The 13,315-nt window shown below is 44.2% G+C and overlaps 1 protein-coding gene across 2 annotated transcripts in view; it reads left to right on the top strand.

Moving 5' to 3' along the window:
- The window catches only part of MTHFD1 (methylenetetrahydrofolate dehydrogenase, cyclohydrolase and formyltetrahydrofolate synthetase 1), a 58,586-nt gene extending 52,293 nt beyond the window's left edge, over positions 1-6,293 (top strand). The window contains exons 25-28 of one of the 2 annotated variants that reach the window (XM_007460060.1): positions 689-796; positions 1,323-1,475; positions 4,601-4,694; positions 6,041-6,293. In XM_007460060.1, coding sequence (XP_007460122.1) covers positions 689-796; positions 1,323-1,475; positions 4,601-4,690 — 351 coding nt within the window. In that variant the 3' untranslated portion in view covers positions 4,691-4,694; positions 6,041-6,293. The remainder of the gene's footprint in view (positions 1-688; positions 797-1,322; positions 1,476-4,600; positions 4,695-6,040) is intronic. The other variant, XM_007460061.1, reaches the window with a different exon arrangement.
- The last annotated feature ends 7,022 nt before the right edge of the window (positions 6,294-13,315 follow it).

Here is a 13,315-nt window from a genome sequence, read left to right as displayed (position 1 = left end):
GCCAGGCCCCACTTCCGAAAGCTTTGCCCTGGAGGAAGCAGCCCTGGGCTTCCTTGTTAGACCTAGAGGTCACTGGTTGGACCACTGGCCTCCCTCTGCTGCACTGTTTGCACAGGTGCCATGGAAAGCATATCCTTTCCCACCACACCCATTGCATGTTGATTGTGTAAGTCACTAGGTTGTTTAAATATGTAGATGATCTTGTTTTTATAACTGTTTCTAAGTAACAGTGATTAACGATCGGTATGTTGTGTTAAAGATAGCATCTGCCTCTCCTGTACACACCAGAGGTTCTGTGAATGGATATCAGTTGCCTTAGTTCATAAACAGTATCCCAGGTCTGCTTTGACAGGAGACTGATCTTCGTTATTGGAGCATTATATTTTATTTATGAAGAAATAGTTATTCTTGAGTAGTGAGCAGTATTGTTTATGATAGTGAGGTCTTAAATACACACACACACAGTAATTTTACACCTGTGGGACATTTTCCACGTATAAAATCTGGGGCTTGGTAGTAAAAAAAAAGTTCTAATCCAATAAACCTCAAACTATTGGCCTGTTTGTGTATGTGTATAAAAACTTCTCTGGCCCTTTTGGGGACTCTGACCTGGAACATGGCTGTAAGTAAAGGTTCGTGTCCTCATGGGTGTCTAGTCATGGTCTCCCCTCTCTTTCCTGTCTGTTAGCTCCCAGTTGAGGATAAAATCAGGATCATTGCACAGAAGATCTATGGGGCAGATGACATTGAATTGCTCCCCGAAGCACAGCACAAAGCTGAAGTCTACACAAAGCAGGTAGATGTTTGGTTGGTTCTTTCAGCTCTTTATCCAGCAGGCCTTGGGGTCAGAATCCCTGCATTCTGCCAGCCCACCAGGCATTGCTTCCCTCCTCTGGGCAGCAGCCTTCTCCCCTCTTAAATACTGAGCGTGGATTAGGTGGTCTGGTCCCAAGTTCTTTATCTACCCAGAGGTGGTATGTGAGGGTGGGAAAGCCATGAGGAAATATGGGGTGTCTTTATTGAGAGCCTTTAGTCGTACCTTCATGTCTGCTCCAAGCTATCATTTTTAATTGGTTATATAAATGAAAGTGAAATATTCACTTGTGGGATATGGTTGTGAGTGCTTACCTACTTCACCCAACAAAGGTTTTTTTTTTTAATCAGTAATACCTAAGCTGGAAGAGGGCAGTGATGTAGAGATGTATGTAAAGGGAGTTGGATGTTTCAAATAAATTGCAGAAGCCATATCAGCAGTGCCCGGATGTTCTTCGTTGCGTTGACAGCCTTTCATTTGTCCCACTTCCATTCCTGTCTTTCCCCAGGGCTTTGGGAATCTGCCCATCTGCATGGCCAAGACACACTTGTCCTTGTCTCACAACCCAGAGCAAAAAGGCGTGCCCACTGGCTTTGTCCTCCCCATTCGCGACATCCGCGCCAGCGTTGGGGCTGGCTTTCTGTACCCCTTGGTGGGAACGGTGAGTGAGTGCTGCAAGCAGAGAGCGCTGCTTGTTTATCCATGCTTCTTAAATTGATTACTGAAGCCATCACACAAATGCCGAATTAGCAGAGTTCATTGCTGAGGAGAAAGCTGGAGTCGGGCCCGTTACGATGAATCGTCTTGCTATGGACCATCTTGTTCTTAGTTCAAGGATGATGCTATTACTGCTTGTACTGAATAATAATACTGTTTCCCAGTGGCAGTATGACCTTGACTGAATCCAGGATGGGCCTGATTCATAGGCTGTGGCGGTGCTTATATATAATCACAACTGACTTTTTTGGGCACCTTTCACAGACTGACTTGGTCCTCCCAACAGCCCCTTTGAGGCTCTGCACCTCCCAGGTCTTCTCGACAGGCCTGGAGCTTATGCCTGAAATTCAGGGAATGCATCATTTTTGAGTAAAGAATTTCCCCCTTAAAATGTGAGTGAACCTGTAGATATGAAAGGGGAGGGGGTTTATTTACACTTTGAGATGATTTGATTATCAAATCTTATCTTACAGGTTTCATGCATGTTTAAGGAGGAAAATTGCTAATAGGGAGGTAGAGGAAAGCTTAAGGACATACTTGCAGTTTGGACTAACTTTGTCCCAGAGTCTGCATTGATCCTGTGCCCAGGTTCCCCCACAGATCCGCCCAGTATCCTACATCTGCAGATTGTTCTTACTGCAATACAGGATCGAAATAGTAAACTAAGCCAATACACAAGTAAAAGAAACCAATAGACCTCCTTTTGGAGCTTCTTTCAGTATAGTAAGAAAGCAATAGGAGGTGATATGATAGTTGAAAGTACGGAACGTTAAAACTGAATCCACTTTCACCCCTGCTGGTTTTGGCCTTGGGCAGGTTATTAAAGGTGTGAGCCCTGCTCTTGTCAGCTCTCTGTGGGGCAGCATCATCGCGTCACAGTGGTGGTCAGACGGCGTGTGCACCAGTGCCCGTCAGCCCCTCCCTCCAGAAGCACGAGGCGTGCGTCTCTCTGCTCCGAGGTTCATCAGTGCCTGGGATTTGTAGAAATTCCCTTTCAGTAGGAACGTTAAATCATTTACCCAGCACCTCGAATGTAGCAGAACGTGTGTTGTTTCCGGAGAAATCGTCAGCACCTGGCAGCTGAAGGAGCAGTATTGTCACTGCTACTTTGATGTGTGGGTGCAGAGGGGTGGCTGTAGAGACGAAAGCAAAGCTGAAAGTGTCAGGCTGGGATTTTTTCATCCAGAACAGACTCTCACCTTAGAAGCCCACCTGGACCAAGACGTTTCCGCACATAATCTAGATGCCTTAACAATTACTGTTCTTCAGGGTTTCTGGTTGCTGTTGAGGCCTGAACAGGGTTCAGAGGACTTGAGAGCATTTTATGTACTAATTCAAGGTGTGGTGGCTTCTCTTTGGAGTTTTATATCTAAGTTCCTACATGTATGTACACATACTCTTTTCATTTAAAAACATTTTCTGATTATCAACATGACCAATGTTTAAGGGGAAAAAAGTCCTCTGTGGGAAAGAGTAGTACTGATAATTCTACTAATCGCTATTTTGGGGGTTATCTTCAGAATTTTCTGCCCATGTGCACATGCGTGTCTACATCAGTGGGCACCTGTCCTTCATCTTTTTTTTTTTTAATTTATTTATTTATTTTTATTTTTGGCTGCGTTGGGTCTTCGTTTCTGTGCGAGGGCTTTCTCTAGTTGCGGCAAGAGGCGGCCACTCTTCATCGCGGTACGCGGGCCTCTCACTATTGCGGCCTCTCTTGTTGCGGAGCACAGGCTCCAGATGCGCAGGCTCAGTAGTTGTGGCTCACAGGCCTAGTTGCTCCGCGGCATGTGGGATCTTCCCAGACCAGGGCTTGAACCCGTGTCCCCTGCGTTGGCAGGCAGACTCTCAACCACTGAGCCACCAGGGAAGCCCTGTCCTTCATCTTTAGTGTCATCTTCAGGCTCTTAGGCCAGGGCGGAGGACCAGTCCCTTCCTTTTCCCTCCTTGTCCCCACACTCAGCAGTTGCTTTTCTCTTACAGAATGTGAGAACAGAGACCCATGTCAGCTACCTGTAGTATGTTCTAGGAAGTATTGATTGGCGCTCAGATGTCAGAACCAGGTTTTGTGGATTTTTTTTGTTTTTTGGGGTTTTTTTGCAGTACACGGGCCTCTCACTGTTGTGGCCTCTCCCATTGCGCAGCACAGGCTCCGGACGTGCAGGCTTAGTGGCCATGGCTCACGGGCCCAGCCGCTCCGCGGCATGTGGGATCTTCCCGGACCGGGGCACGAACCCGTGTCCCCTGCATCGGCAGGCGGACTCCCAACCACTGCACCACCAGGGAAGCCCTCTATGACATTTTTATATTTAAGTTGTAGAAGTTCCACTTAAACTCTTTTCCTGTCTAGATCTGATTTGAGACTTGTATGTATGTATTCATTATAAAGGACATTGTTACAGGTTAAAAATATACTGAGTTTTCCACTTACAAGCCTTACAGATTTATATCTAAGTAGATGTTTGTCAAAACCAACTCTTTAGAAAAAGAAGCAAGTGTAAATAAGATCCATGAGCATTGCAAGTTCAGGTTTAGAAGGCCAAATTGGACCAGTAAGAACAGTGATTATAAAACCATCTAGATTAGGTACAGAAATGTCTTGGCCCAAGTTAAAGGATACTGATTCCTAATGTTGTGTTGCTGAAGCAAAAATAATATGGGTATCTACACAAGACTCATTAAAACAAAATTAAACAGCAGACAAGCCCTGCACCTCCTTTTGGTTTTGTGATGTGAGGACCGAGGGGGTGAATAACTGACTCCTCAGCCGCCCCCCAGCACCTGCCATTGTGGGACGAAGGTGGAGGCACCTCCTCAGCCTCTTATTGCACCAGTCTGTGTGGGAGCCCATGAGGAAGCCTGGTGTTCGGTTTGCTGGAGGACTCGAGGGTTTCTCTCTGAGATCATAACAGGATCAGTGGCTTGGTTTTTAATATGTAACATGAAGAGTGCCATGTTATGGTTATAACTATAAAATAACATTCTGTGTTTGTGCCTTGAGCTTTCTAGCTGAAGGGAAGGTGAAAAAAATCATATTGTTTGTTTTTAATGCTATTTTGCATCTCCTAGATGAGCACCATGCCTGGACTCCCTACCCGGCCCTGTTTCTATGATATTGATTTGGACCCTGAAACTGAGCAGGTGAATGGGATGTTCTAAACAGGTAAGTTGTTTCTGGTGAAAGTTCTGCTTTTTTCCTTATGAGGCATGTTTATGAATTATAGGACTCCTGCTAAAGCTATGAAAGCACAAATTCAGTGCTTTCAAAAGATTTCTTTCCAGACATCAGTGAGAGGAGAGGGGCCAGTAGTGTAACCAATGAATGAAATACTTATATTTCAACATTTTGTTTGGCAGCGTAGGGTGGAAAGGCGCCATCCAGTGAACTAAGGAGAGACCCCAGTGGAGGTTAGACCTCCTCTGTGGAGCCCCAGGAGGCTCCGGCCTTGGAGCTGATGGCACATTGAGGGCAGGAGCAGCTGAAGGTCTGTATACTCTGAATAGACAGTTGGCACACAAGAGTGAGTACATGTCCCAGAAAGTAGAAAAGAGAAGGAAGCAGGACCAGTCCAGGAGTTCTTGGGTCTTAAGTGAAGGGCTCCCAAGTACTCATCACAATGAATGAGCCACCCCTGGACATATCCAGGTGAAATTTCAGAAACATCAAAGATGAAAATCCTAAAAATCCTCTCCAAAGAAGAAGAAATGGCTTGCCTGTGAAAAAAATGAGAATTAGCCTGAACCCCTGTCTTCTTATCAACAGTAAAAGGCTCCTAGACAGTGGAGGAAGCCCTCCAAGTCTACGGGGAAAGATGACTTTCCACCTGTATTTACACCCACCAAATCTATCCAGAGGTTTTCAGACACGCACAGTTTGGCACCCCGACGCCTCTTCCTAGGAAGGGATTTAGCAGTGTACTCCAGCACAGCGAAGAGCAAACAAAGAAAAGGGAGACACGGTTTTCAGGAAACCAAAGCCTGGTCTGGACTGTAAAGAAGGGGAGTCCTGACAACTGCAGGTGACCCAGAGTTACAAATCCCACATGGAACAGGAGGAGGGAGGAATTGAGAAAGAGTAGAGAGAGCTAGAAAGACAAGGGTGTCAAAAGGGTAATTATGCAAAAGAAAAGCTCTAACATTGTTTAAGAATGTAAAGGTCCAGGTGGAAGCAAACCGTGGCCATCATCTGGGCAACTGTAAGGGTGGTTGCTCATAGAAGCACCTCTGCTTACACAGCAGAGAGACCATGTGCTAGATGCTGGGGGAGCACACAGAAATGTCATCCTGGCTCATGCTTGGTCTGCCCTTGAACAGTATTCACACAGCCATAATATAAATGCTGTGCATTGTCTTCAAGTCTATGAACAGACCCCAGAAGAGCTGGCAGTGGGAAGGGAGGTAAATGTTGACAACTTTGACAGTGAGAGAGGGTGATGGTGCTGTGTGGAAGGGAAGAGGAGATGTTTCAGCGCTTAGAGAAAACTATTTCTTGTTTCGTTTTCCTTCCAGATTGTCCATCTTCAAGAAGCAACTTTGAAAGTTTGGCCAGTGTTTATTCAGGCCTCCTATTGGGAAGTGTGTGGAAGTTGAGAGAAGTCAGTCCCGGCCCCGAAGATTTTCTGAAAAATAAGTAGTGGGAGTTTTCCCAGAAGCCTTTCTTCAGTCTTAATTCCCACCATCGTGTATAAATCAACACAAATCATTCATGCACATGCCTAATTACTGAACCCATAGAATAAAAGTAAATAATTTTGCAATCTCAGTGTTCAAATATAAATTGTAGCATTAACAGACTGCTGCCCTAGCTCTGCTGTCCTGTGTGATCGGGAGACCCCTGGGACTGAAGAAGCAAGTTGTAGTGTGTACTATATGATACATTGTGTTTAAAGGGGGAAGGTGCATGGCTTGTGTGTTTCTGGGAGGACAGGAGACCTCCTGAGACGGCTGAGGGAGAACTAGAGTCTGGTGGACGTGCCTTTTTGTCATATACTTTTCTGTATTCTTTTTTTTTTACGCCGAGAAAGTATTGCTTACACAGGTTTTTGTCCTGAATTTCCTTAGAATCCCCGTTTCTGTCACAGCTTTAGCACCATTTTTAAAAAATTTATTTTATTTATACTTATTTTCGGCTGCGTTGGGTCTCCGTTGCTGCATGCGGACTTTCTCTAGTGGCGGAGAGCAGGGGCTACTCTTCGTTGCCGTGCACGGGATTCTCACTGCGATGGCTTCTCTTGTTGCAGAGCACGGGCTCTAGGCAAGCGGGCTTCAGTACTTGCGGTTCGCAGGCTCTAGAGCGCAGGCTCAGTAGTTGTGGCACACGGGCTTAGTTGCTACGTGGCATGTGGAATCTTCCCAGACCAGGGCTCGAACCTGTGTCCCCTGCATTGGCAGACAGATTCTTAACCACTGTGCCACCAGGGTAGCCCAGCACCATTTATTTTTAATAAGTCCTCAGGAAGGATGGTCATACAGCATTAACTGTAGGGTAGCTCTTTCTGCTCTGTTGGTTCAGCACATATTTATTGAGCTTCTACCCTGTGCCTGAGCTCTCTCTCCCTCCCTACAGGATGCTTTTTCCCTCACATGTTTTCCCTTCTCTTCTTGTTCTTTATCTCCTAACTCTGTTCTTCCTCTCCCATCTTTCCTCCCTTTTCCCCTTTTTCTTCCTGCATTGGATCCTTCCAGAAGATGTTGCATCCCCACCGGTGCCAGTGCTAAAAGACTGCTAGCATGGGCAGAGCAGTGTTTTTCCTGGTGTCCTTGGTTTTATTATTTTTAATCCCCTAGGTGTGACTGTAATAGTGTCGGTTTTGCAGTTTAAAGAAATGATGACAGTGCTTCGGAGGGCATATGGCAAAGGGGTCATGAGCACAGAGCCCCAGCTCCACCATGCTTTGTATACTGCCTGGCACACTGTACACACTCAGTGATGTCATTTCCTGTTCGAAAGCATCATTTGGGCCCTGTCTGCACGGAGTTCACTGTTTCTAGTGTTTTTTAAAATGTCCTATAAAACCTCATCTGGATGGGACTTTCTGGGAATTCAATTTGTAAACAGGGGAAGAAAGCAGTCTATTGTCAGACGTGGTGACTTAAAGATCACCTTAAGGAATTTAGGCTTCCTCACATCACCAAAAGCCATGTGGGTTTATTTATTTATTTAATTAAAATTTTTTTCTGGTCGCACCCCACGGCATGTGGGATCCTAGTTCCCTGACTGCACCCCCTGCATTGGAAGCCCAGAGTCTTAACCACTGGACCACCAGGAAAGTCCCTGCTGTGTGGGTTTAAATCTTTAATATTGATAGAAGTAGTGAACACAGTTGGTGGGAGAGGGTAAGTGGAGGTTTATAAGGCAAAAATTATAAACAGCCCTAATACAATAAGCCAAATTGTCTTTACCAGGTATTGCTTGGAGTGAATGGACTAATGCAAGAATTTTCCTAGAAGTAAAATATGGCTTCAGTAAAAATTCAAATGGTACAATTTGCTCTTTCCACTTGGCAATATACCTTGGAGGTCTTGCTCCATCAGCAGTTTGGGATTCATCTTGTTTCATGTGGCTGTGGAGTATTTAAACAGCCCTTCTGATGGACACTTAACCATTGTTTCATGGTTTGGTAGCTACAGGCCCAGGCTGTGGGTGAATAGGGACCAGGATGGGAGAAACTGTATGATCAGTAGAGATCAGATAAATAAGCAAGTGATTTTATTGGCACGCTGTATCTGGTGATGTTAACAAGATAAGCTGTAGGTAGGATAATTTCTCATCAGATTGGAGGTATATTTAGAGCCTGTTTCTCATATAATGAAAAGCTACTAATTGAGTAGCAGACAGTGATATGGGTAATAACTTACTAACTCAAGTGAGTTCAAGGATGACAGGTTTCTTTCATGTATGAGGTACTGGATACATTTTTTTTAAACTCAGATATGGCATCGGGTTCTAGTTATATTCTAAAGAAAAACGACAGCACAGTATTTTATTTATAGTTCTGTACTCTGTGAGTGTGTGTGTTGGAGGTTGGAGATGAGTTATATGTAATACACCTTACAGAAATCTGCCCTTCAAATACAAAATCAATTCACCTCTTACCTCAAACCACTCTTCAGCTCCCTTTCAGGAGTCGGGTTTTTTTTAAGAAAAGCAAGTGGGATAAGATCTTACAAGTCCTTAAGATAGCCTTTATTGCTTTTAACCTATCGCTGATTTCATTTCCAGTTACTTCCTAATAAGACAGCTATTCTACCCTGTCTTCATCTAGATAAGCTCATCTTATTTTTGCCTGAAACTGTTGCAAACTCCCAGATCTGCTAGACTTGAGAAAACCTGCATCTCAGTAAGTAATTGCATCTCAGTTGGTTATGAGTGGCATGGATTTCTTTTGGCTTGTTTAAAGTTCAAAACTGACAGTAAGCAGGGTTAGTAACTCATCTGGGGATATAAAACATCTTCACAGACTGGTATTCAATGAATGAACAAAGATAAATTGAATTCTTAATTATAACTACTATAAATTAGATGCTTATGGATTTTCCTGTTTTACAGCTCTTGTCTCTAAGATCTTGACAGCTTAGATTCAGCTTTGCTGTTGTGTCCTAATAGTTCTTTGCTTAATAAGTTTCAGTGGAAGCTATAGAAACTTACAGAGGTAAAATATATTCCTGGAAAAACATCCAAAAATGGGTAACTGAGGTTTACTCTCAAAGATCATGATCCTATTGAGGAAGAGAGTTAAGTACAACTACTTTTCAGTAGTTCTTCCCTCCATCTTAATAGGTTCTTCATCTGCCTGGGAGGGGCCAGAGGAGAAGGCAGGAATTGTGCATCCCACGGGACCTCACGTCTGGAGCTCCCAGGAATGCCGTTGTAGGTAACATTAAGCCCACTCTCATTGTAACACCTTTCATTAGTGTTAATGCATTGTACACAATGGATTATGTGTACAAATAAATGCGTATGGTGCTTTTCACTAAGGCTAGGAACTTGTTTAAAGACTCAAAATGTGTGAAAATACATAGCCTACCTAGTCAGGCAGGAGGGTAGATATTGCCTGTGCCCTTTGCTCTGATCAGGACTGGAATTGTGAGGAAAGCTGTCTCCTATTCTCCACGCCCCGCTTTAGAGGAACAGCGTTAAGCAGGCACCTAGGAATATCCTGAAGGGAAACATGGATAACTTGTAAGCTACTTATTCTTGGAAATATATATAAGGTATAAAGGATGGATGGGGCTGGGTTCCTGTGTTCTGACCTCGATGGCACACAGGTTGCATCATCTCTGCCTGCCTTCTAGATACTTATGAAGACACAGGTTTGTGTCTTGGGCCTCTGAGAGGATTTGGCAATGAACCCTTTGATAACCAAAACTTTTCCAGGAGTGAGTTTGGGTGTAATGAGGTTTTTCTCTCTCAGTTCATGTAATTTTCTTGCCAAACGAGATTCATTCTGCACAGTTTTGAATCCTACTTTTAAAATGTGATAGCTGCTGTGACTTAAATATTCAGTGGGGCGATTTATAATGGGAGTGCCTACAATTTAAAATTGGATTTTGCTACTTTGCGTCTGAGAAAATGGGAGGCTTATGACCCTGGTCCCCTCCCCATCTGCCAGCCCTCTCTTTCTCGGTGGCCCCCGATGTGGTCGCGCGCCGGGGATTCGCGCCAGGGTGGGAGCGCCCCTGGCTGGGCGAACTGCTCTCGCAAAGACCTCCCGATCACCCCCTCACCCTCCCCCGCGCCCACCACCCCTAGCCCGGCCCCGTCCCGCGCCCGCACCCTCCGCGCGTATTGGTGCAGCCGGCTGTCTGTCCCCGCCCTCTGGGGGAGGGGGCGCCGCGGGGCTGCGTTCTCTGCAGAGGGCTGCTTGCTCCGGGTGCGACCGTGGCTTCCCGCCTACCCGTGCGCCCAGCCCAGCGAGCGCCCCCGCGACCTCGGCGACAGCGTCGGCCAGGGACCCCGGCGCCCGCGGTAAGTGAGGAGAGCGAGTTGGTTGCAGGTAAAGGGTGCGGACCGGTGCCCGGCCCGCTGACCGCCTGCACGGCAAAGTGGGCGGGAGGTGCCCACTGGACACCGGGAATCCGGGCCGCCCGAGGTGGCCGGAGTGAGAATCGGGAAGGTCGTTTGTCTGCAGAAATCTCCAGCCAGCGCGACCCTCAAAAGCTCTGCCCACACCTATCCTCTGCGCGTTACAGCTCGTGTTGCTGGTAGCTTTTTTCCTTCTTTGCCCTTTTGGGGGAAAACAGAGTGCCGGGTTCCTGGACATTATAATTGTGCAGATAGCTTGAAGCTGGGTTATGTCTTCCACGCCCGCCCCAGCACTTTCCTTTTTGAGTACTTTCTGCTGCGCTCTAGCTCCTGCCATAAGGCGATTCAAGCCGAAGGAGAGACGCCCTCCTCCAGGAGAAAGCTTCGTGGTCCACACCTGGCGCTGGGAGAGATTCACTGCTTTCCCCAGGAAGTGGCTGCTCTTTGCCTCCGTGCTTCTCTGCTCACGGGAAAAGGGGACGGGGTATTTTTTGTGGCAGTAGACTTGCGATTCTATCAGGAAATTACAACAGGGACTTTAAGATTGCCCAGGCGATAAAACTATTTGTGCAGGTTAAGGGCGAATCATTTGCAGTCTAATGTCCTGCCAAGTTTTAGTATCTACAGGCTGCATTTTCTCCATTTCAGTTAGGTTTTGTTTGGGTATTTATTTCTGCATCATGATATACATTTAAGTGAGCTTTTCAAGCAGTTGTCTTTGGGCAGCCCAGGTTAGTTTCAAATGATACATTCCTAAACATGATCCGATTTCAATATTTCTATTAGCTATACAGCCTCTGGTTAATAAAAACTCTCAGGCACTGAGAACTCACAAGAGGTGATGAGACTTAAGGAGCTATATATAATCAGCTGTGGTTCTTGTGCTTATGGAAACATCATATGAGGAGGAAAACTGTAAAATGTTCATATTTTAGTTCCATCATTGTTCTAGGATGACTTTGCCTTTCTGTCAGGGGCATGGAGTATGTAACACTCAACCTAAGAGAATATTTACTTAGATCATGAACTGATTTTCAGAGTTCCAATTCCTTCTGTGGTTCACAGAATCAAGAGGTACCCAAATAAACCTTCAACAGTGAAGGATTTACAAAAAAAAAAAAACAGTACAAAGAAAGAGTCCCTTTGCTTATTTTAGGACATCCATCAACTAAATTCATAGGATTTTTGTTAGGTGATGACCTCACGTCTCTATTCATTGGTACCCTCATACCATTCTGTGTATTGATTTAAAATATACCTTTATATTTATATGTAACTAATCAGTTTGCCAATTGCATATCTTATCAACTTATTTCTGGCTTTCAAATTAGTTCCAGAACCAAGAAAATAAAATAGAAAGATTGCAAAAGCTTAAATTTTAAAATAGCAAGAACTCAGTCTAGTCTTGGTTCAGCTATCAGTTGATGAGCTACATTATGGTAACACAACCATTTAAGCAATTTAAAAATTTTTTTGACTAGCGAGTCTAGTGCAGATTAGCATCTCCAAACAATTCATTTTTCTGATGAAACTCTTAAGACCCAGTTCCAGAGGACGGGCTTCAGAAACAGGCAATCTTGGGTTGAATCTGAGCTCTGTTATCGATTAGCTGTATAATCTAGAGCCAGTTACTTAACCTCTCTAGGCCTGAATTTCTTCATCTGTAGATGGTGATACCACCACCTACTCTGTAATGTTGTGGGAAGATTAGAGATGTATGTAAAAGTGCTTATTATCACTTCCTGATAGACAGGAGTTGCTCAATAAATGTCAACTATTATTACCATTCACTCTGACCTTCAACTATGTGCTCGTTATGGAAAATGTCTGAACTGCAGATATTTAGGAAAAAAAGTCAAAATTACACAAACAGATTTAAGAGTGGAGAATGACAGTAATGTTAAAAATTTCCCAAGGCATGTATGAAAAGTAGCACCTCCTTCATGGAACATACATTTTTAGAACAGGAACCTTATGGTATAACGGAAAGAACATTAGAGAGTCAAAGTCTTCAGTTCTAACTCTGGCTATGACCTCATCTAACTGTGTGGCTTTTAGCAGGCCAGCTGCCCACTCTGGAGCTCAGTTTCTTCATCTGGCTCGACTTGAATAATCTCAAATAATCTCTAAGATCCTTTGCAACTTCAGAGCTCTTTATTGCATTAATAAAAATTACACCCTGCCCTTCATTGTTTTTTGTTGTTCATGGTGGTGGTGGTGGTTTTTGTTTGTTAACTTGCAATTCAGAGTCATAAACGATTCCTAAGGACAACACAACTCCAGAACTGATAAAATAGTATCAGATTTGCAGAGTAATCCAAAATGAAGTTTTAACAAACAAAAGACAGCAAAAGAAATTCACACTGAAATCTTTTGGATAGGGCAAAAGTAAACCCCAATTTTTATTCTCCAGTCATTTTAGTAAGTTATTATATGGGAAACATGCCCAGTAGAACCATATGCATTCAACTGAAATAGTCTCTATAGAAAACAGTAGGCTGATGGTGAAATAAAATACCACTCTCTTTTCTCTTATCAGGTTGACCCTTAAATAAAACAAAAATCTATCCAGTAAAAGGGCTTTCATGAAGAAATTAAAGAGAGAAATTACAAGTAATAGTGAAACAAGGCATTTTTATAACTGGAAAAACCACCTAAAACAACTGTATGGAGTAAGACGAAAGGAGTGATTACATCAGGAAGAAATTTTACTTAGTGTGATATTTTTGCCTACTTTTTTGTCATAAAACTGCTAAGGA

This window comes from Lipotes vexillifer, unplaced genomic scaffold (assembly GCF_000442215.2).
Source record: "Lipotes vexillifer unplaced genomic scaffold, Lipotes_vexillifer_v1.1 scaffold672, whole genome shotgun sequence".
Taxonomy (NCBI): domain Eukaryota; kingdom Metazoa; phylum Chordata; class Mammalia; order Artiodactyla; family Lipotidae; genus Lipotes; species Lipotes vexillifer.
Note: the sequence above shows the minus strand (reverse complement) of the source record. Positions and strands in the feature narration are given on the sequence as shown.